The 23344-nt window shown below is 47.8% G+C and overlaps 2 protein-coding genes across 2 annotated transcripts in view; both read right to left on the bottom strand.

The window, feature by feature from the left end:
* LOC118792166 (disheveled-associated activator of morphogenesis 1-like) overlaps positions 1 to 2032 on the bottom strand; it is a 73378-nt gene extending 71346 nt beyond the window's left edge. The window contains exon 1 of the mRNA XM_036549913.1: positions 1870 to 2032. The gene's annotated coding sequence lies outside the window, so the exon portion shown is untranslated. The remainder of the gene's footprint in view (positions 1 to 1869) is intronic.
* A 4056-nt stretch (positions 2033 to 6088) lies between these two features.
* Positions 6089 to 23344, bottom strand: part of LOC118792108 (apoptosis-stimulating of p53 protein 1-like) — a 32412-nt gene continuing 15156 nt past the window's right edge. Inside the window, exons 5-17 of the mRNA XM_036549821.1 lie at positions 16578 to 16679; positions 14655 to 14829; positions 14003 to 14187; positions 13570 to 13710; positions 12962 to 13142; positions 12439 to 12561; positions 11713 to 11846; positions 11078 to 11561; positions 8651 to 9660; positions 8097 to 8230; positions 7814 to 7980; positions 7044 to 7243; positions 6089 to 6577 (exon numbers count right to left, since the gene is read on the bottom strand). Of these exons, the coding sequence (XP_036405714.1) occupies positions 6536 to 6577; positions 7044 to 7243; positions 7814 to 7980; positions 8097 to 8230; positions 8651 to 9660; positions 11078 to 11561; positions 11713 to 11846; positions 12439 to 12561; positions 12962 to 13142; positions 13570 to 13710; positions 14003 to 14187; positions 14655 to 14829; positions 16578 to 16679 (3078 nt within the window). The 3' untranslated portion in view covers positions 6089 to 6535. The remainder of the gene's footprint in view (positions 6578 to 7043; positions 7244 to 7813; positions 7981 to 8096; positions 8231 to 8650; positions 9661 to 11077; positions 11562 to 11712; positions 11847 to 12438; positions 12562 to 12961; positions 13143 to 13569; positions 13711 to 14002; positions 14188 to 14654; positions 14830 to 16577; positions 16680 to 23344) is intronic.

Below are 23344 nucleotides of genomic sequence, written 5' to 3'. Positions count from 1 at the left end.
TAACATCCCATACCATTTAATTCCAAGAGAAGGAGCATTGCCTGGTATCATACCCTACTTCAACTGGCTACATCAACCCCAAGCCCTCCCCATCACCTGGTGTGTCGTGGGCATTCTGGTGCAAAATGGCTGCTCTGTATCACCCAGGCAGGTGCTACACATTGGTGATGGGCTGAGATGAGTCTATTCTCCTTCACTGCACACAGCTTTAAAACCCATAAAAGGAACAGAATCCACACAATTCATTATTATTACTGGACAGGAATTACTCTTGTAGAGATTATTGTGAAAAAAAAATTTAGCATTATGAAAGTAATTCTAGGAACTGAGAGCCAGGCATCAAGACAGACTCCTGCAAGCCCAGAGTTTGAAGAAACAACACGTGAGACACCTGGTCTGTTATGCATCAATGGGTTACTAATACCCAAGTGTAGACGAGGATATTAACCTTAAGAGCTGAGACATCTTTGCCTAAATAGGATTAAGCCGTAAAATCTCAGTGAATGCAAAGTATGCATACGGATTTGCGAGCGCTGCTAGCCTCACGTTCGCCCAAGACGACACGACTGCAGACAGAGTAGAAAGGTAGCTGGCCCGTAACACTTTGGGTCTGATCAAAACGTATCCTTTTCACAGCCAGTTACGCAACTGCAAGCCTGCGCTTGCCCAACACAGCGGACAGCATTATAGGGGAAGCAACCAGGTCATTACAGTTCTCTAAGCATTCCACCCAAGTAATTACTCTGAGCGTTTGTGTAGAAACAGACATGAGCATTCACACTCTTTCCTGGTGCAAAGGTATGCCACAGTATTGATCTTTTTAAGACAACCACCTGTTTTATGCATGTAATGACTAATATTTCAGAGAATTCTACAAGAAACAGTCGGACATGGCAAATGTTACAAAGACAGTAGTAATAAAAAAATATAGTTCAGAAATATAGCAATGGACTTGCAGATTTCTTCTCATAACTTAAAATATCAAATAACACATTTCAGCTGCAAAAGGAATTCTTTGTCCTAATTCGCCTCAAACACAAATGTTAAGTTACACCTTGTTTATGCTGGTCATGATATAAATCTCTCTATAACCGACTTTGTTCCACCAAAATGTGCGATTTCCATGAGAATAGGCTCATGTTGATTTTCTTAACTACCCGATATGTTCGATCACTGACCAAATTTGTTTTCAATCCCTGTCGACTTTGGAGACCTAGAAACCTACGAAATCTTCTCAAACCAATAACCTCCTTCGTTGTAATCACATCATGGTTGATTATTTCGACAAGTTATCACAATCTCTTCAGTCACAGAATCCGGTCGAGAGTGCTTGAGGTGCAAAACCTAAGAGTAGTTAGCTCGCTAATACGCAACAGTACGGAGATGAAAGCGCTGGTGCACGCAACCCTAGCCCGCAAGCCTAACTAAAATGTAAATTAAATGAGCAACTGTCACCAACTGCATAAAAACGTCTATAAGGCGAAGACTCATAAAACACCATTCGGTTTTTGATTACTTGAATTATAAAAACGTGACTGCACGCTAGCTGAACATATTGGCTGGCTAACAGCCATTAACTTAGCTGCAAAAAATCTAAAATAAAATTCTAAAAAAAAAAAACATCTAAAACATTCCGCTTAGTTAAATGTCACGTTTTGTTTTGCAGGGGTCTACGGTTTGCAACATCTTAAATTATCCCATCATTTACCTAACCCGATAGCCCATGTTTAATAGTTTATATTTTTCCGCGAGATACTGAGCACAATCCTATTTGTTCAGAGGCATATCGCTAACAAGCCATGAATGGGTGCATTGCAGTGTCACGCAATTCTCGCCAAAATTAAAAGTTAGAGAGGAGATCATCCTTACCTTGAAAGTTGTACCATTGTTAAAGCAGTCTCCACAAACTCCTCTCTGAATTTGAACCTTTACACAATACGGTATGAATCCGCTGTCGCGGATGACCTCATCCCTTTTGGCTACATAGCAGTGCGCATGGCCCGGTGATAACAATGGCGGGGTTTTCTGGGAATTGCAGTGTTAACAGGACCCTGGCCGTGTCTGCATTCCAGTGCGTCAAAATGCTGCATTTCCACAAACGGAATGCGCTGAGCACCATCTACTCCTTGTTCAACCGACTCAGCGAAGGATAAGCACTTTCACGATCCGACAGCAATCACTGTGATCACACAGCGCCGTTTGTTCGTTACAATTGCCGATCCAATCTTAAACTGCATTTAACATAATTGATAGTGGCAGACACACCGTCGTGGGTGTGTGGGCTATTGGTAAGGAGGTAAGCGACTCCTGCTGTAATGCATTTAACACAATACAGTAAATGTAGCAACATGGACGCACTTAACGCGCCCCCACACGACAGCATTCACTTCTGCATTGGCATGCAAAGATTTAAATGGCATTTATTAATTTGCCATCATAAAATATCAACGATTATGTGTTTCTGCCTAGACACAAGAGACAATAATAATGTAGTATGAACATAGTAGGGATGTGCTACAGTCAAAATTAAAGGACAGAAGATAAAGAGACTACACTCATGTCACGGGAGTATACGGCATTTCTCTCTTCCATATGTAACGACTAAATCGCTAAAGTCTCATTTGTATTGCAAAGTAACATCGTCGGCATTTGGCAATGATTATCTTTACGTCCACATTTTGAAATTCAAGTAGGCCTAATCCGGCAAGAGTTAGGGAAACATCTCATTTGTTTTATGATATTCGGAGATACTGCAAATACTCTGAAAAAGGGAACTCCAAATAAGATATGAATATTGATGAATGTTAAAGGAATATTACGTCGTGTAAAAACTTGTTTTGAATATTTCTTGCGGTCAGAATGTTTCACCGATTTTTTTCAACAATAAAGGACTTGAAAGGAGAATGGCATTACAACGATGATGGGTAACTCTACAAAACCACCGATGACTTAGTGTTCAAACATACCGAGCTAACAATAAAAATTATTAGAACAATTTGTATCACATTAATTTATTCGAGTATTCATAAATTGGGACTGATTCAGGTACAGAAGAAAATTAAGATGAAAACGACCAGTATGTCCTCCATAATACCCCGGGGACCACAAACGAGACATCTTGTGTTTTCGGCGGGAGGCAAGACAAGAAACTAGGTAGGGTAGGCAACAGGTTCTTTCAAATCACTTGCCATTCCTCTTTTCATAAGGCGTAGGCGCCCTGATTAAATATTTATTTACTTATTTACGTATTTATTACCTTCTTGGCAGTGCATGTATGCAGGCTACCTCTGACTTCAAATCAATGCTATAAATGACACCTGCGCACCACCCTCTCGCGCCGCTGCGCGTATTTATTTTAATGACAGGTTTTGCACCCAGTTTGCATCCCTGAACCCAAGACGTGAAGGTCTCGCACTTTTCTGTTTGCATCCATCCAGTGGTCGCATGCATTTCGGGGTAGCAGGCTAGGTTTTTCTTGAAGGGTAAAGATTTTAGGGGAAATTTTCTTCGGTCGTCTGTGTCAAGCATATTAATAGAATATAGGTTTTAAATATGCCCTTGGACTAAAGCGGCTAAAGTTCCATAGCGGTAACTTTCAGAGCCATCGGCACGTGTAGTTTAAGAGAGGTTTGGAAGAGAAAGTTTGGAAACTTAATGATCATTATTTTAAACGCTTTAATTTGCGTGTGAACAGACTTATCGTCAGACAACCACTTGTTGCGGTGTAGGCAAAGTAATTGTAGGGATTTGCGCCACGTTTAGGATGGATGATTTTTCCTCTCACCACAGTGTAGTGGGTAAGCATAACCTTTGAAATTTGAAGACATATTTGGCTGGCTAAGGTTCTGGCAGCGACTGCTACTGAACATTCATGTTGGAAGCACTATTAGAACAGGTAACTAGACATGAAATAAATGTGAATACCCTAGCCTTTCGCTTAAGGCTGAAGAAAATATCTTAAATTCATCTGCAGTTCCCCCGTTTACAGTATAAATCCGGCGTACAAACTGTTTGAGGCCACCCGCACCGGCCCGCATCTCAGCCTTCGAATACTAAAACGAATTTAGTAATGAAAGTGATTTTTGCGTTGTGTTTTGGTGTTTGTCATATTTAAATGATTTCGTAAAATTCAGTTAACAACAGAAGCAAATCAAACGAAGCAATAAAATCAAAGGAAATTTTATTTGATGTGGAAAATAACCCCGGTGAAATTTCCTACAGCGGACGGTTCAAGACTGAGGATTTTCGATGTCCGCAATCCACGACACTAGGGTGTTTCTTTGGCAAATTCAAAGCTCACAAAGGCAGTGGCTGTGATAATTTGCATTCGTCAGGTCTAATAAAAAATCGCAAGATTGACACAACGAAGGTTTCAGCTACCGCATGCATTTATGTCAACGCTGCCTGAACGCAAACTATACAAGCATCACCAGCAAGCACTTCTCCTGCCTCTGTAAGTATACGCCCACCCTGTGGTTGCGGCATGCATGGGTAAGGGAAAAGCGGATTAATTAACGTTACCTACACCAGTAAATAGCAGGGGAATGACGTATAGCCTGTGATAGATGTGTCATCTCCGCTCCTCAGGTAAAGCTCTTGCGACATCTGCTGGACATGGTATGAACAAGACTGCGGCAGCCTTTCACTTGTAATTTTAGATTTTACCACTGGAGGGCAACACTAGCACTGACATAGATTGCTGTACCCGTATAAATGCGTTCAGTTTGAGATTCACATCTGCCCGGGGTTCTTTTATTCTCGTAAACAGTTATTAAAAGAGGTCTAACAAAATAATGAATGAATAGTAGTTTGTTTTAAAATATACTGAGAAATGTCCTTCAAAACATGTAAAAAGTGTACAGTTTATATGCATGTTTTATTAAATTATGATTTGTATAATTATTTGAATGTCACCACGCACATTGCCGAGTTTCCTTGCTTCATGGTGCTCTCCCTGTCTTTTAGAATCTGAGACAGTTTAGACTGGGAAAGCACTAATTTCTCAGCTGAGTCACTGGCTGATATTAAGGCTGCCATAAGACTCCAGAAGGCAGCGTTTGTCATCTGCTGAAAGCAGCTTTCTCTCACCCTGTTGATTGGAATCCATCTGGATGCAAAGAGTGAAACACCATATCTCTGAACCAGTCAGAATCTCTGTAATTGCGCATCATAAGCCTGGAAAGCACCAACATGAGCTGAAGTATGCAATAAGCTGCCTTGTATATTTTCATCAGTTTCAGACATAAATCATGAACAGAGCCACCTGTCAGCAAAAGCTCCAGGAGCAGACAGCAGGCCAATGCATTTTAGGCCTTGCTTTACCTGGATTTTGCATAAGTAATTATGGCGAACAGAGTTTCAGCCAAACCAGATCTCAGGAATATTTAAGGTTACATTCAGCTCGGCCCACACGTGACCATAGACTTACATGAGAAAAATACACACACACACACACACACACACACACACACACACACACACACACACACACACACACACACACACACACACACACACACACACACCTCATAAGCATGCATGTGTCCAGGCGCACACCCTCTGAACACAAACACAGTGCACCGGTGCTCATTCCAGGGGCATCCTTTTATTGTGCACATTTAGAGATCAGGTTGCAAAAGTACTGCGTCTTTACAGTCTGCGGGACGCGCGGGTCATTCATGTCTACAGCAGAGAGTCATTCGCTCACCGTTAGCACGCTATTTACAGCAGGATGTACAGCATCACTCACAAGACTTAAAACAGGGGCAGGAAAAGGCTGGAGGTAATGCAACAGAAGAAGGTAGTATAATGCAGGGGCATTTGGATGTTGGCTTTGAGAGAAAACTTCGGTGAAAGTCAGTTAGAAAAGCGTCCCCACCACACATGGCTTGAGGGGTGCAGTTTGTGTGCTCAGAGAGGGGGTGCCTTAGTTGCCCCCTCTTTCCCTAAGAGGAATAGGGATTCTCAGCTTTTGATAGCTCTCCCATCATCCGAATCCTTCAGCCCCAGGGTGCAGAGCTATTCCGTTGAATAAATAAAACACACCGGTCATGATCACGTCCACACTGTCCCTCCTGTCCCCGTCCCCGTCCCCGTTCCCACCCCCATCTCCATGCCTCAAGGGGTCACCCTCGTGACGAGGGAGCGAGCGATTGTCCGATTGTCCGTCGTGTCGCCACCCGGTCCCCGGCCGACCCAATATACACAGCAAAACAAAAACACTCCGATGCTCTGCTGCTGTGCTCCTTCCGCTTCTGCTGGAGCTGGGAGCAGTCGCAAATTCCCAGAAGAGCTGTTCATTTAGAGGCTGGAGCGAGCAGCGGTCCTGAGACGCAGAGGAGTGGCGGAGCCCTGGATGGCCGGTCGAGATCCCCGAATCGTTTGTGCTGAGGGGTTTCAGAGACCGGGAGAGATCACTGCCTCACTACTGCCCCGTGGCTCCAGCAAACGGGATGGTTTGGGAAGGGCCAGGGTCCGGGTGCCGTCTGAGGTTTAGGAGTTAGGGAGGGGAGAGGTTGGCATGGGGGGAGGGGCGTTATGCCAGGGAGCGCTGCCGTGGTTTAATCCGGGGATATAACTGAGGGGAGAGACAGAGACACATCAGAGCTGCTGATCTGGCTTCAAGGCATCTTTAGATATTTCATAAGTGCGTAAAAACAATGAATGAATATTATTAAAAAGAAAAAGGCTATGAGTATTATGTCAGGGTTGAAATTATGATCATTCTTTTCATTAACAGGTAGAGATAACAGTGACAAGAACAGTAAGGATTTGTCCAACTCTTGTGAGTGTTGGGGCTCTGTAGTGTTGAGCGTGAGGGTTGGGGCTGTGTATGTGTGTGTTGGGGCTCTGTGTGAGAGTGAGTGTTAGGGCTCTGTGTGAGTGCTAGGGCTCTGTGAGGGTAAGTGTCAGGGCTCTGTGTGAGAGTGAATGTTAGGGCTGTGTGTGAGAGTGAGTATTGGGGCTCTACAGTGGTGGGGCTCTGTGTGAGAGAGTGTTAGGGCTCTATAGTGTCGGGGCTCTGTGCAGGCCTCGGCTCTCACCCCCAGCAGGTTGCGCGGTACGTATCCCTCCGCGTCGTTCAGCCGGCCCCACCACCACTCCGTCTCACTGTCATCCTTGCGCCGAAGGATGGTGATGGCGTCTCCCTCACGGAAGGACAGCTCGTCCGCGCTCTGCGCCTCGTACTCCCACAGCGCGTACACCGCCCCTTTATTCATCACGCCCAGCTTCTCCTGCACGCCTGTGGAGTGGGCGGGGCCAAACACACATCACACACGTTAACATTAATCTGTCACCTCCCTGCTGATGTTATCACACAGCTACAGTCAGACTTCCTTCCACTAAGCATTTAAAGGTGATACTCCAACAGGAAGAAAAAAACAGTACAGGCAGAACAGAGGGAGACTTTGGTCACAAAGGCATGAATAAAGTTTGTTTACCTGCATTTGGGTTCGAGTTTGAGAAGTTCTCTGCTGTGGTGCCTGGTAAAGCACTTAATCCTACATGCTTGGTCGGTTTGTCTGCACTGTTCTGTTCTGTTTTCCTTGGGGCTTGCACATTACTGAATTTTTGGGGTAACTCACTTTCCTAAAGAAGTTTGTCTTAGTTCTCTCTGCTTGTCATGTTTAGGATGGTTGTATCTGTATTTTCTTCCCTCTTTTCCCTCGAGCACTGGGCCTCATTCCCCTCTGTCTCTTACCGTGCAGGAACTGCCAGCACTGGGCCTCTTACCGTGTAGGAACTGCGAGCACTGGACCTCTTACCATGCAGGAACTGCCAGCACTGGGCCTCATTCCCCTCTATCTCTTACCGTGCAGGAACTGCGAGCACTGGGCATAGCCTTCCTCCATCTCCTCACACTTGTCTGCCGCTGTCTCCACGTCGCTGATGGTGGTGGCGAAGATGGCGGCTCCAGACTCCACCAGGAGCTTGCACAGGTGCACGCTGTTGCAGGAAGCGGCACAGTGCAGGGGCGTCCTGGTCACATGACACAGAAAGGAGCTTTGTCAGCCAATCAAACGGTAGCATACGGGCCCGTTTTCTAAATGGGAGCTGAGGATTCAGCAGGGTCACATGCGGAGGAAGGACCTCACCAGCCATCGCTGTCAGCAGCATTGACGTTGACCCCGAAGTCCAGTAGGAACTTGACGATGTGGTGGTGGCCGGCGCAGACGGCGTTGTGCAATGGGGTGATGCCTTCGTCATTTGGCTTGCTGGGGTTCTCCACCTGGGGGGGGCACAACCAGGGGACTGGCTTTTAGAGTGGAGCATGCCCAGGGACACAGCATAGTTACACGGCATAGCACAGAGCAGACCAGGCCAGTACAGGGTGTAACAGGACAGCACATGGTGAGACAGCACAGAATAGCATGAAGTGGATCAGCAAAGTACAGCACACAGTTAGACAGAATAGGGTAGGACAGAAAGGGTGGAATGGCATAGCACAGAGTTTGATAGCGTAGCACAGGTTGGGATAGCATAGCACAGAGTTGGACAGAATAGTATAGAGCAGCATAACACAGCACAGAGCGGGACAGCATAGCACAGGGTAAGATAGCACAGCACAGACAGGGAGAGCATAGCACAGTGTGACAGCACAGCTCAGAGTGGGATGGCACAGGTCCTGACAGCACGGAAAGCAGCCCACCTCATAGATGATCCTCTGCACCAGGTCGAACTCTCCCTCCAGGGAGGCGTCCAGCAGCAGGGCCAGGGGGTTGAACTTCACCCTGAGCCCGTGTCCGGTGCGCTCCGAGTCCGGCTTCTTCAGGTTACTGCGCTTCTCCTGTGGCAGAGAATTAGCCAGGGAAACGGTGAGGAAAGCACTCAGGCTGCAGTGCTGGGGATCTGCTGGGGCCTCTCCACAGGTGTCCCGACTCACCGGCTGCTGAGAGGGGGGTGTGGCGGTCTGGGGGGGCGTGCCCGCCTCCTCGGGGATGGGGCTGGGCAGAGCGTCGGAGGTGACGGAAGCGGCTGCGTTGTTGTTGTTGCTGTCCTCTGAGGTGTCCGGGGGCGGGGCGGACGGTGCAGCCAAGGTGGCCTCCTGGGGGGGCGGAGGGGGCAGCTGGTTGTCGTTGGTGTCCGAGGAGGACGCGGGGGCCGGCGGCGGCAGGGTGGGGCCAGCCAGCTCCAGGGGCACCGCCGTGGGGGGAGGGTTCCCGTTGGTGGCGTTGCCGTTGTCCACATCGGCGGGAGCGGGGCCAGGGGCGGGGCCGACGTACTCGGGGGGGTTGGCAGGCTGGTAGAAGGGGGCACCGGGCGCGCCCTCCATGCCCCCCGCCAGGGTGTTGAAGCGCTGATACAGCAGCTTCTGGATGTTTGGCCCGCTGGGGCCCTCGGGCTCCGTGATGGAGCTGCGCTTCTTCAGCGGGCGGGGCGCGTTGGCCAGCTTCCTGCGCAGGGCCTCCAGGTCGGCGTCGCTCTGGTAGCGCAGTGGGGAGTGCGCCACCGGGGTCAGCTTGGTGGGGCTCAGCGGCCGCGGGATGTTCTCCACGCTCGTGGGGACGCCCTCCCCGGGCCCCGCCCCCGGGCCCTCCACCTCCCCCTCCCTGTCCACCACCTCCTCCCCGCCCCCCTGTGCCCCAGGGCCTGGCGCCCCTTGCATGAAGGAGAGTGGGGAGGTGTTGGATGTGGAGGGCAGCACCGGCTTCCCATACACTGCACAGAGTAGAGAGAGAGACACAAAACCTCACATGATATAACATGATATATACATGAAACAGTCCATGATGATATCTCCACATATAACATGAAGCCCTGAGCAGTAATGCACATATAAATACCAATTCATTTGAACTTACATATGAGGAAAGGCAACTTGTTACATTACATTTTGCTAAGAAAACACTCATCACAGCTTTAAACAGCTGGAAGTTTACTGAGGCAGTTCAGGTGAAGCACCTTGCCCACACTGGCCCCCCGGGAATCAAACCATCAGCCTTGGGTTACAAGGTCTGCTCCTTACCCCTACATCACTTTGCTGCCATTTACACATATAGACTATGTATACATACATATAGATGCATATATAGATTAGGGGTGGACGGTATAGAAAGTACACCGGTATGAATTTGCCCTATGGTATGGATTTTGACTATACCGTGTTGACCGGTAGAGCCCTCACAGATCTAAGTGTAACTTCACCGAAAAGACGCAATACACATTTCGATACATTGTCAATGATCTGATACATTAAAGAGAAACTACTAATGCTATCCGATATGATTCGAGCAGTGGAGATGAGAGAGCGCGCTTGAGAAACAGTTTAGAGAGGAGGAATCAATCTAAATATAAAATTATTGATCACCAATTATTGGTCACATTTCTAAATAATAAAGGCATAGGACCTCTACTAATAATTATATAGAAATAATTTTACTGATGCAAAGATGTTAGAAACGATGCATCCCGCATTCATCCCAAATTGTATCAGGTGTATGGGGCAATCGCACCATAAACTTTTATACCGGTGCATGCACTGTGGCCTCTCTGGAAACAAACTGACGGAAATCCGTCTTAGCGATGGAGAACTTTAATCCCTGAGTCAGTTTTTATTTTCACTTTGTTCACCTTGATTTTATTGTATTTCATGAAAAAGTGTTTTTCAGAGATGGAAGTTACTTGAGAAAAGGTTTTGTATTTTTTCTATTTATTATTGCAGTTTTGCACAATAAATGTTCTTAAAATACCTCTGTACTATGTGAAATATGTCCTGGTAATACAGTTAAGAGTACAGTAATGGCTGCCATGCAGTTGCCATACCAGTGCTTTACCCCTTAAGAAGCATTTATATTGAAATTTTAAGAAAAACTAATATACCGTGATATATACTATTACCGTCCGTGCTTCAAATCATACGGTGATATAAATTTTAGGCCATACCGGCCAGCCCTAATATAGATACATATAGACTATGTATCTCATCTGGATCAGACACATAATGATGACATAATGATGATGTGTAATGACAGTCATGTGTGGTCCAGGTAAGTGCAAGTGTATGAGGAATAAACACGGCTGTGAAAGCTGTTTAGGCTTTAGCTTTGCATATATGCAGCACGCTCTTGCAGTTTACCTGCTTTGACGGCGGGCTTGCTGTTGAGGGGGTGTGTCTTGGGTGCGGCCTGCTGCAGGTACATGTGGTAGATGGAGCTGGAGTTCATGCTTGGGGGGCCCTTCCTGGGCGACTGCGGCCGGGAGCCCTTGTCCGGGACGAAGGGGCGCACGGCCACAGCCAGTGGGGGGTCGGGCCTCTCGCCCGCAGGGGGGAAGAGGGGCGAGGTGGGCTGGAAGGTGGGGCTCGGCGGGACAGAGATGCGCTGCTGGATTTGCTGGGAGGAGGAGCCGGTGGGGGGAGGCGCCCTCTGCCAGGCCGGGTTGGGTGCGATGGGGGCGGGGCCGGGGGCGGCGGGGCGGGGCAGGCTGTCCCGGCGGCGCTCCATAGGGCTGGCAGAGCCGGCCGACGACGGGACGCCCATGCCCGGGTAGGTGCCATACGGCGGGGGCGGTGGCTTCGGCAAGGCGGGTGCCGATCCCGCTGCCCTGCTGGAGTCTGGGCCCTGCAGACAGAACCAGACACAGGAATGAAAAATGTGGATACAGGTGGAGGAGGGGAAGGAGAGCAGAGAGGACCATCTCCATGGGACAAGCAGTTCACCTGAAATATAATGCACAGCAAACAGGAAGGGGACAGTGAGAGAAAGAGTTCACCTTTTCAGCAGGGGTCACAGTTGGGGGTGCTGGGGGTCCCATCTTGCTGGCACTGTCTGTGTTTGACTCCTTCCTGTCAAGGGGCTTCAGCGAGGGGGAGCCGTTGCTAAGGGCAGGCCAGTCACCATCGCCGGCTGGGGTGGGGTTAGAGAGACAGAGTGTCAGGTGGAGAAACACAGATACAGCCCCGTGCTAAAACTGGGGGGGGGAGCGCTCGTCTCAACCCATCTGGCCACCAGACCAGGCGGATGACTTGATAGACGATGCACTTCTAGCCTCTCTTATCAGCCGTGTGTCAGGACTGCCTCAATCATACAGTCTCACATAAGCTGACAACTGTGCCGTTAACTGAGATCAGTATGCACAGCCTGTCCTGACTTGCAGGGAGGCATGCTACTTGCTTCCAACACTTTCTTTGAAATTAAACAAAACTGAATTGTTATGAATGTCTCCTGCGTGCTGATTGGGTGGAAGAATCTCCCGCTGCCTCTGACTGGTCATGCTTTGTGCATATAATCGCAGTCTGAAACATGGTTCTCTCCGAGCATGTTGCTGGGCTCAATACGCAGCCGGTAAGCCATGCTAATGTGTGCTGCTGCGAAGGCACTACAGTGAAAAATAAAAAGCAGCGCCTTTCATTGGACTGACAGGGGGGGGTTCAGCGAGGGGCCTGTGGAATTACTACTGCTGGGCTTCTGGTCCCTGCTCTCGCACCTACAGACTCACAGGACACTCCGTCGGACCCTGAGGGCGCCCTGGGAGGTGACGGCAACAGGGGGTCCACTATGATGTCTAAATCTGAGACCTTCCACGTGCTGGGGGGCTTTCTCACGCCACGCCCCTCCGCCTCTGCCAGGACCGCGGCACGGGGACAGAGGGGACGACAAAGGAGCAGGAAGACACAGAAGAACAGAAGGGAAAGGAAGTTAGAAGAGGGAGAGGACAGAGTAAAAACTGGAGTGCAAAACTTAAAAAGCACTTGAAATTAAAAAAGACATTTGGATACAGACAGAGAACTGATGAACAGAAATAAAGAAGTATAAAGATCCAACATGAATAAAGAAGCATCTAGATCAGAGTATGATGTATTTAGAGTAAAGGGGAGGAAGGGAGAGAGAGAGAATACTTGCATGTGTAAAGGTGACTGAAGGCTGGAGAGTAGCTCTGCTTGGTGTGTGTGTGTGTGTGTGTGTGTGTGTGTGTGTGTGTGTGTGTGCATGTGTCTGTTTATATGTGTGTGTAGACTGACCTGGTTTGGGATGGCTGTGGTTGACTGGAGCAGAAACGCTGAGTGACTGTGGTTTCAGGGGTTCGGGTGGGACGTCCTGTCTGGTGGGCACGGGCACCTGGATGTAGGGTCCCACAGCGGCCACACGGCCCGACCCCCCTGGGCCTGGCTGCGGAGAGGGGGGCCCATTGATCCTGTTCAACTGTGGGAGGAAAGACTCGTTAGTCACAGCGTCGGACACGGCCCGGCACTGCGTCATGCACGCCCCCGAGACTGCGTCAGACATGCCTTGGTAACTGCATCTCACACACACCCCCGGGATCACTTCACACACGCACCCAAGACCGTGTCACATACACTCTGCACAGACTTTAGATGACTAAACTTTACACCTGGAAATCACTGGGCCAGACGTATCTCCTCTAGTGAAGAGAGGTGATAGTAACATCCTTTAAAAGTGTGTGTATCTGTGTGTGTATAAATTTTACTGTATTAATGAGTGTATGTGTGTGTGTAGAACATCTACTGGGAGGGTGCACTGTAATCTCTGACAGAGACTGCACAGCGGGGGTGGGTTAGCATGTACTGCACCCTCCCCGCCCCCTGGGGGTGCCCTCGCTGCGACGTGCCTCAGCCTTCTTCTTGTGGAGGCGCTCCCGCAGTTCTGCGATGCGCCTGTCCATCAGGGTCACCTCCGTGTTGCGCCTGTTCAGCAGCTCCTTGTGCTGCTGCAGCTTGCTGTTCTGCTCCTGGTTCAGCTTGTTGCGGATCTAGGGGGGCGGAGAGACAAACGGATGAGGTCACGAGGCACTCGGCACGAGGCAACGGGCCACAAAAACGGATGCCAGTTCTGTAATCACGCTTTACGCTGTAAAGCTGGTGAATCAGTACAGGAAAACTGCTTTCCTCTTGCATTCTGGCATTGACAGATGCATTGTTCCCCTTGTTAGCGGAAAACAGGCAACTAACTGGAAAAGAGTTTGAAAACATTCTGTAATGTTGGCCGAAGTCATGAACACATCTAGCAATGCACCTGGAAATGTGAACTCGGTCGCAGTGTACCTGCAGCTCCTGGTAGAGTTTGCGCAGCTCCAGTGCAGCTGTGCCAGTCACCTGCCCAGCCAGCGTCAGCTTGCCTCTGCGCAGGTCGTCCAGCTGCGCAGTCAGCTGGTCCACCTTGAGCACTGCCATCTGCAGCTCCTGCTGCTTCTCCTGGAACACGCTGTTAATGTGCTCCATCTCCACCGCTGGGGCCGGGAGGGAGGGGAGAGAGGGGCGTGAGGCGGGGAGAGTGCACGCGCACGCACGCACACGCATACACATACGCTTACATCCACACATGCATGGAGGTGTACACTCATGCACACAGAAACACACGCTTATACTCACAGAATGACATACATGCATACATATACAATTAAGAAAGTGGGCACAGATCTGTATGTATACAAAGGCATTATTAAAGCAGGGTGCTACTTACACAGGTACACAGAGGCCTTAATAAATAAGGGGTGCTACTTACATAGGTACACAAGAGGCCTTAATAAATAAGGGGTGCTACTTACACAGGTACACAGAGGCCTTAATAAAGAAGGGGTGCTACTTACACAAGCACACAGAGGCATTATTAAAGCGGTGTCACTATATAAACAGGTGCACAGGGGTGTTGGTAAAGCCGGGAACAGGGCAGTACACACACAGGTAGAGTACGTACACAGGCTGCCGTTGATGACCTTGCCGTAGTCTGCCTGGCCCCGCATGGCACGGATCTTCTTCAGCTTGGCCTCCTGGCTCTCCACCCGCTCCTTCAGCCTCTGCAGTTTCTCGCTCTCTGACTCACTGTGCTGCTGCTTCTTCTCCTGTTGCTTCAGGTAGCGCAGCCTCTGTTCCTGCGGGGGGGTGGGGGGTTAGGGGGGTGCAGGGAAGAGAGGGGGGAGATAGTTGAGTTTTAGGGGTGAGGGATGGACAGATGGGGGTACAGATACAGAGGCAGGAGAGATGGCCTATTTAAATCCTCAGTGCTGACACACAGTGGCATCCTTCAGCAGGAAAGGCGCAAAACCTTAACAAACAAACACACAAATGCACACGCATCAGAACATATATATAATTAACACGTATGCACACAAACAAGAGTGTAACAGCTTATCACGCACTCACACAATGCCATCCCAGAGCAATCAGTGCGCTGTGCTCAGCTTACCAGAGCCTGGGAACATCACAGAAAAGCCACTCCAGCCAGAGAAGCCATACACATGACAACATAAAAACAGTCTGTATAAGCCAGACAAGCTAGGCCTCTCTGTCACATGCAATCTTCCATTACTTATTACTTACTAATTACAACCAGTAACAACCAGTATTTTACCCATGTGGAACCGAAACTAAGACTGATTTACCTTGAACAGAACATTATTGGACAGCATATCAGTAAATTGCAGTACAGTATTCCCTATGTGGCTTTGTGCGGTGTTATTGGCCTGTTTAAAGCAAGTCATATCAGATCCAGAATGAGTACACATGAAGCAGGAGTGTGAATGGAGACTTGGGCAAAAGCGCTTGAAACGACCAATCAAACATTTTCAATGACCATTTGTTTCTCCAGAATGCTTAAAATTAATTTCAACTTTCAATCAGACAAAAATGTTTAATGACCGTAGGTTTAACCTCTAGGTCCTAGGTGGGACAAAGGGAAGGGAAACAGTCTAATAAAGATGGAACATCCCCAATGTGTTTCCTCCTGATGCTGGCCCTCCGTGTGCTCCTGGAGCCATTTCCCACAGACAGGAAATGGGAAGTGGGGTGTGGCCGGGCTTGGTCCCACCCCTCTGTGGGCTACTTCCACCTAATGCCACTTCCTGTGAGCAGCCAGTCCCTTTCCTGCTGATGCATTCAGAGTGGACCCCCTTTCCCTCAGAAGTGCGTGCGCACTCACACACACACACACACACACACACACACACACACACACACACACACACACACACACACACACACTTTCCCCCTTTGTCCCACACTAGCCATTAAAGTGATAATCTGCTACAGCAGTGTGGTGAGAGCAGGTTTATAATTAGGAAGTTGCCAGTTTGAATACCACCTGGGGCTCTGCTGCTGTAACCTGGATCGAACTAAGCCGCCCTGAACAGAGGCCGCTGCCTTACAAATAGAACTTGAAAGGCTACAGTGTTGGTGAGAGTTGGTGAGGCCTGGTGCTATGCTGAGGTGGCATGACAATAGCCCTGAACACCAATCAGATCCAGTGGAATCTCGATGAGTGTGGAAGCAGTTTATTACAGGAACCAAACACTAAAGCTATGGTATGTTCAACCAAATCAGATGATTTGGTCTATTCCTAACTTCTTTAGTGGATAAAAAGGCAATGGCTACAAGATAAAATTTGTGTTTTGTTTGAAAAGCTTGTACAATTGCACATTGTGATGTAGGAAATCTGGTTGAATACTGTGCTCATGGGAACTACTTCTCCCAAGATTTGAATGTGCAAACTTCTGTCTGCAGGTCTTTTTCCTTAACCACAATGCTATGCTGCCATAGGGTACATGACACTCAATGACATCATAGTGGCGGTTGGAGTCTGAACCAGCTGTTCTGGGCAGAAATGTAACAGAGCAGTGCTCACCTTAGCAACCAGCATCTGCTGCTGGGCCTCAATCTGCTGCTGCTGTCGGGAGGCCATGTCCTGCAGCTCCAACAGAGTAAGCTCCACACGCGGGCTGCCCACCTGCACACACATATCAAGAGCAGAGTTACTCTACTCACCTTTACATATACACACAGACAACTCCGCAAAGATCTTCCTCTATCAACCCATATGGCCGCTATGGAAAACAGGAGAGGTTACTGGCACTGGTCATACAAAGCCTGGGCAAACAGCAGGACTTTCCCCTGCTTTTTAAATCTGAGACGTCACTGTTCCTGCTGCCATCTGCAGAAATCATACCTTCTACCCTCACCTCTTCTGCTGAAAGGTCCTCAATCAGTGTGTGTGCATTTGGGGTGGGGTGGGGGGCTGAATGGTAATATGACAAAATAAAGACATAATGTGAAGTGCTTGGAGTTAAAAGAGGACTTCTACCACCCTGTCATCCATTTCACAGGAATTGCTGGATGGGATAATAGCATTTTAGTGGAAAAATATATCTCTTATGAAACAAAGCGATTAAAATATAAGGGTACGTGATTGTGAGTATCAGTTGGGTTTCACTGAACGCAAGGCACCAAGTCAAATTGCACGTTGGTCGGGAGGGCAACATCGGCCAAACACATGAATTACAATAATAACAGCAATTTCAACTGACGGTAAACAAGCACCAGAAATAACCCAGACCGTGAGTGGACAAGTATTAACTAAGCGCGCTGACAGCTAAATGCAGCCCGTCTGGAATGCACCAGTAAAGAGCAGCGCAAAGCAAGGATCATCGTCTGACCGCCATTACTGAGCACACTGTAAGTGAATTCCTCTTTGGTCTCAACATTCTTCCATTTCATTTTCCCCGTTAAAATTCCCCTCACATAAAACGCATTGATAGTTCCCACAGAACGTACAATAACCTGTCCGTTTCTGCTTCGCTCGACCGTTACCCATTTCAATTAAACTTGTTCGGTATCGGAAAACGGTCTCACTGACCTTACGGCAATCAGTAAAAGAAATATAACAGAAAAGTAAAATGGATTTTGCCGGCAGATAGAAACTTCAGCGTCCAATCAAACCAGCTGTCAGCTCCAATAAGAGTGACGAGTAGCACTATTCATTCTCAGCGACGCGTTTACTGTATTCACCCATCTAAACATTCAATCCAGGCTGGCATTTTTCCAAATTTCGATTGATTGTTACACATACCTGCACAGAGTAGAAGAGGTCTGACCCCCCCCCCCCCCCCCGCCCCCTTCAAAAAAGTAAAGAATGCAGGTACTTAATTAAATGCCGGACTTCTCTTCACACACGGACTATCACTCTCCCCATACAGTATTTCTGCCCGTTTTGCTGGTCTGGGCGTATGTCCATCTCTACCCCTCTGGCCCTGTCAAACGGCCCAAATAAGCTGACGTCCTCCCCCCCAGCTAACCGGGTCAACAAACAGCCAAATGTTTATAGACTGTGCTCCCGAGGTAACCCTCATATCAATATCACTCTATTCCAATTAGGGCGGTAAAAATAAAAACTCCAAGGAGTTTGCTTAGTCCTTCAGTGAATTTGCGTTTCAGAGCAAAGCCGGTTTATTTTAAATTGAATGATCATAGCAGAGATAAACAAGAACGCACGGGAAAAACGCGCGGTGTGAAGCTGAGTCATGTGCTAGAGAACGGCTATAGAGAATCATTAATATGACGTATTCGGTGCATACACAGATGTTGTTTCATTGTTTGAGCAGCTCCCGGGGTACTTACGGTTTAAATCTTCCTCCAGACCGCGCCTTAGTGCAACGACCACTGCACAATAGTCGTGCATTTAGGAGTTTGTTACATTTTTAGCTCCTGACTGGATATAATCATCAACACGGTCCTCCACGGTTAAAAAAACACATCCTATAGCGCCCTGGTTGTATGTATAGCCTTACTGTTTACTGTAAACTGGCAACCTAGATTTACTCGTGACCTACTCGGGGTAGACACGCTGTTTGCGCTTTAGCGCGGGGGTCACATCAGCCTGAAGGCAAAAGTGATAGAGAAAGAGTATCGGGAAAAGCCCTTCATCCGCGCTAATCGCTCTCTCATAAATCTGACGTGCTATTAATAGCCACAGAAATAAGGACTTCACATCCATCTCAAAACGTCTCATCTCACGCACGAGGATGAATGAACGCTTTGTGGGTTTAAAAACGTTAAGTACGCTTTAAAGGCTTTGTTGGGAAAAAGCATGATTTACAAAGACGCTTAAGGTTGCTGTGCTACCACATAAAATCGCTGCAAATTGACAAAAAAAATTCCAAGCACACCGCAACTGAGACAAATTTCACAGCATTGTCCACAAATACATTCCATCAACAAGCAAGTAAGCACTGCCAGATAAATATATCTGTTTTACATTCATGCACATGAACAGTGCATTAGGCAGACAGTCAAGTTATTATTATTATTATTATTATTATTATTAGGAAGACATTTCCTGTAAAAGGATTGCCATGGAAACAATATCGAGCATATTATAACTGCTTGCAAGGCTGCAAAAAGGTTTATAATGTATCTTTTGTGTTATAAAAGATCTAATTATTTTGCTTGGTGAGGCATTTAAACTGACTGAATGGACTGACTGAATGACTCATTGCATTGATTAACAGGTTTAACAAATGAATTGAACACTGAGAAGAACTGAAGAACTATATAATAACCCATTTTTAAGGGATATAAGTAATCTTTCTTTCTTTCCTCACAGGGACAGAGCAGAACAGCACTGTGACCTCACAGGGACAGGGCAGCACAGAGACAGGTGAGTACAGAACAGGAACAGAGGAGCACAGTACTGTGACCTCACAGGGGCAGAGGAGCACAGCACTGTTACCTTACAGAGACAGAGGAGCACAGCACTGTTACCTTACAGAGACAGAGGAGCACAGCACTGTGGGAACACATTGACAGAGCAGCACAGCACTGTGACCTCACAGTGATAGAGCAGCACAGCACTCTGCCAGATCTCCTTCATTCTTCTGCCAGCAGGGATATATGCCTGTTCATGATCTACTCCATGACAAAAACTAGCACTACAAGCAGGAAACAGTACAGCTTTCAAACCCGACTAGTCAGTTAAAGAACACAGGCAGCCAGTCTGGGGAATGTCTAATAACCCTTGCAACACTAAACTGAAGATGTCCAGAGAGACAATGACACACCCTCCTATTCAGATACCAAATCAACAACCTAATCAAAGTTATCAAGTCATGAAGTAGAAAACAAAGGTAAGACAAAGGAGGTCTATGAAAGCTTTCACAGTACTTCCAGGACCTGGTGACTAACATGTCCCCAGGAAAGAGTGATGACACAGCCCTCTGTCCCTCTGGACCCCATTAGCACCGTAGAATGGATTTTGTACTGTTTATAACCCAGAGCCCATCAGCACTAAGTTTGAATATAACCCAGATCTCATCAGCCCTGCCAAGTGCATATGAGAACTACACCCCAGCAGCCTGCTCCGGCATAGTTTGAACGTTAACTAGACATGACCTCAGGTCTGGAACATGGCAGCAGGTTCTGAACGTCAAGTAACCCCCTATCAAAGTCATACCACTTTAAGACACAGGGAAAGCCTTGAACAGCACAGCACAGTCGTTCATTGATGCAGCCCTGATAAAGGTAGCATGAATAAAATAAAGTACACAGGACAGAGCCGAAGGAAATGTCTCTTTCTCAGTTGATCTGGAATGCCCAGGGGCTCAAATCCCAGGTCAGACACTGCAGCTGTGCCCCTGAGCGAGGCATTCAACCTGAGGTGCTTCAGTAAATATCCAGAGGCATGAACTAGCTAATATGTCAAAGCCGTAAAAATATGTGAGTCAGTCTGAATGCTGGTTCTGCTAATAATGACATAATAATAATAAAGTCACTGGTGAGCTCTGACAGAGGTGCTGGAGTTTTGCAGATCCAGCCTGGCACAGACAGACTGAGAAGGGTGGGAGGGGAGAAGGGGTGCATCCCCCCCATCCTCAGCTACGTTGCTCATATATGCAGCACTACAAACAAACGAAGCCCACTTCACCCAGGAGCTGCCACAAAGGAGCCCTCTCCTCTTATTCATTGCGAAAACACATTGACGCCTCACACAAGAATACACTGCACATACACACACATTGCGCACACACACACACACTGCGCGCGCACACATTGCGCACGTGCGTGCACACACACACATACACAGGCACACTGTACACACACACACATTGTACACACATACACACTGCACATGCACATACACGCACACATACACGCCTACACTCAGCTCGACTTCTCAAAGCCAAAGCCTCCCACATCCCTTCCTTCAGTTCTGCACCTGGTTTCCAAGGGCAACAGGCAGTATTAGACGCACCGGTTAACCCAGTCCCCTCATTGCTGGCTGTGTGCCGAATATTTGCCACTTCCTCTGCTGCAGATATTCCTTTAAGATCCCGAGTATAAGAGGCTGCACCCTCAGTCTTCGCAGCGATGAGTCAACAGTAGACCACGGAGGATCATGCTGAATATATGAATTCTAAGGTACACACAGCGTTTGAATATTACAATATTACATGTTCGGTTCCCTTACCTCCTTCTCCTGCTGTGAGGAAAGACACCCTGCTGTATGAGAGAAGAGATGGAGCCGGCAACTGTGACAGCCAAGTGACTCAAACTCAAAAGAGGCGTTCCCTGGGAGCACTCCCCCCCCTCCCACCCCCACCCCCAGCCCCTTCGTTCTCTGTCAAATGCTTCACAACGGTGGCTCAGTCCAGGTCTTGCTGAGTGTCAGTGGAAAGGCGAACCACAAAGGCCGCATGCAGTCAGTAGCGGCACTGCAGACAAAGACTGGTCCTCTGGTCACCCCTTCCCTGTCTTCCCCCGGCTCTGGGACATGAGCATGTGAGTCTCTGACGGGGGGAGTGCCTCTCTGACCGCTGGAGACTACACTGTCCCGAGCGAGCAGCCCGCAGGGGAGAAAAAAAAAAGCCAAAAAAAAAAAAAAAAGCCCTCCCTCCGGCGAAGCCAACGGATAACGACGCCGCTAATCCGCTTAGAGGGTTATGTCATGAAACTGGCGTAATCCCCGAAATAACAGAGCCGCGCCGACCCCCTGACGACAGGGCGGGCTCGGGGTTAACCACAATGCACTGGCATAGCAAAGCGCTGCGTCATTTACCATGGGCAGCCGGATGACCCAGCTGTGTTCGGGGCAATTCCCATCCAAAGTCGTCATTGTTTTGTGAACACTGCGGTTTGCCATGTTTGCTAAGAGAAGGGTCTTGCCCAACTCCCAAAGAGTTGCCCAACAGTGCAGCTTCATCCGCGTAATTAGCTGAAACAAATACATCTTCTGAAAACACTCCTGTCACTCACTCAGTGCTCTCCAGCTCTGGTCCTGGACATACACCACTCATTTTGTCCTCTCTACCACCAGATAACGAACTTGTCATGCATTTATCGGAAGTAGGTTGATGATACGGTAGTATGTGAACATTCGAATAAAATATTGATGTCGGAAGGCAACGTAATCACAAAACCGGCTTAACTTTCAATGACAATCAAAAATGAGTTTAATTTTTTTAGGTTCTTCAGTGGCTAACATTCTAATATCTTTAGATTTCATTCCATGCTCAAATGATGATCATATGAGCACAAGTGTGAGCTCGGGTGTGAGCAGTCAAGCAGCATACTCTCATTCGGACAGCGTTTTAATCATAGCACCTGTAAACCACTGAAATGCCAGTCACCCAAGCTCTGTACAGCCTGCTCTGTGCAATGAACTATGTGATCACTGAAGCAAACCCCATACAGCCAACATGTGCCGCAGAGAAAGGTGAATTCCCCTGTTAAGTGCCATGTCCTAAGTTGGCATCCTGTAAAAATCCTTTTTCTCAGACTCTAACACCCCTTCCCTCACAAAATTAGCTTGGTTTGGGCAGTGTGTATTCCCAATAACTGGACATCCCTCTTTCCTGTCTCTGGATCAATGGGGGGACCTGAGGGCAGAACACAAACCCGTGTTACTGATTGGCCCACACAGCGTAACTCTACAGTACCTGCGAGTTTTGGTGGGCAGCCAGTCAGAGGAAACCTGGTACATCTTCCTTTCATTCATGTATACCTGTGACAGAGTGCTGCCACTACGGTTGAGTATGTGCTCTGACTGCCATACCAACAATACTGGCTCTTTGGTGTCTCTCGCCCTTCCCTACAGGGTGACTGCTCTTACCCTTCGCTACAATAACCCATGCACATTGTGTGTTCCCAGCATACCTTATTTAGTCATACCTTTAGCACTGCACTTCCCAAACCTCTTCTGGAGGACCCCTTGTCCTGCATATGTTTCAGATCTCTCCCTGCTCCAACACAGCTGATTTAAACGATCAGTTTGTTATTAAGCAGCTTCAGGAGTTTATGATGCGTTGATCATTTGAATCAGCTGTATTGAAGCAGGGAGAGATCTACAACATGCAGGACAAGGGGTCCTCCAGGAGAGGTTTGGGAAACGCTGCTTTAGCAGATACCCTTTTCCATGGTAATTCACTAGAAATGAGATGATATATTCAGCTCACAAAACAATACACATACTAAACAGAACACAATACGAAATGATATTCACCTAAGAAATAATGTCAACAGGAAAACAAACATATATAACACCATTTAACCAGTTTTCTCTTCTTTTTCTTTCTTTATTCATACAAACCTCTGGTTTGAGTGCCATATCGCCTCTATAAAACA

The sequence above is a fragment of the Megalops cyprinoides genome, chromosome 17 (assembly GCF_013368585.1).
Source record: "Megalops cyprinoides isolate fMegCyp1 chromosome 17, fMegCyp1.pri, whole genome shotgun sequence".
Taxonomy (NCBI): domain Eukaryota; kingdom Metazoa; phylum Chordata; class Actinopteri; order Elopiformes; family Megalopidae; genus Megalops; species Megalops cyprinoides.
The sequence above is the reverse complement of the archived record's forward strand: the minus strand, read 5'-3'. Positions and strand labels throughout refer to the sequence as shown.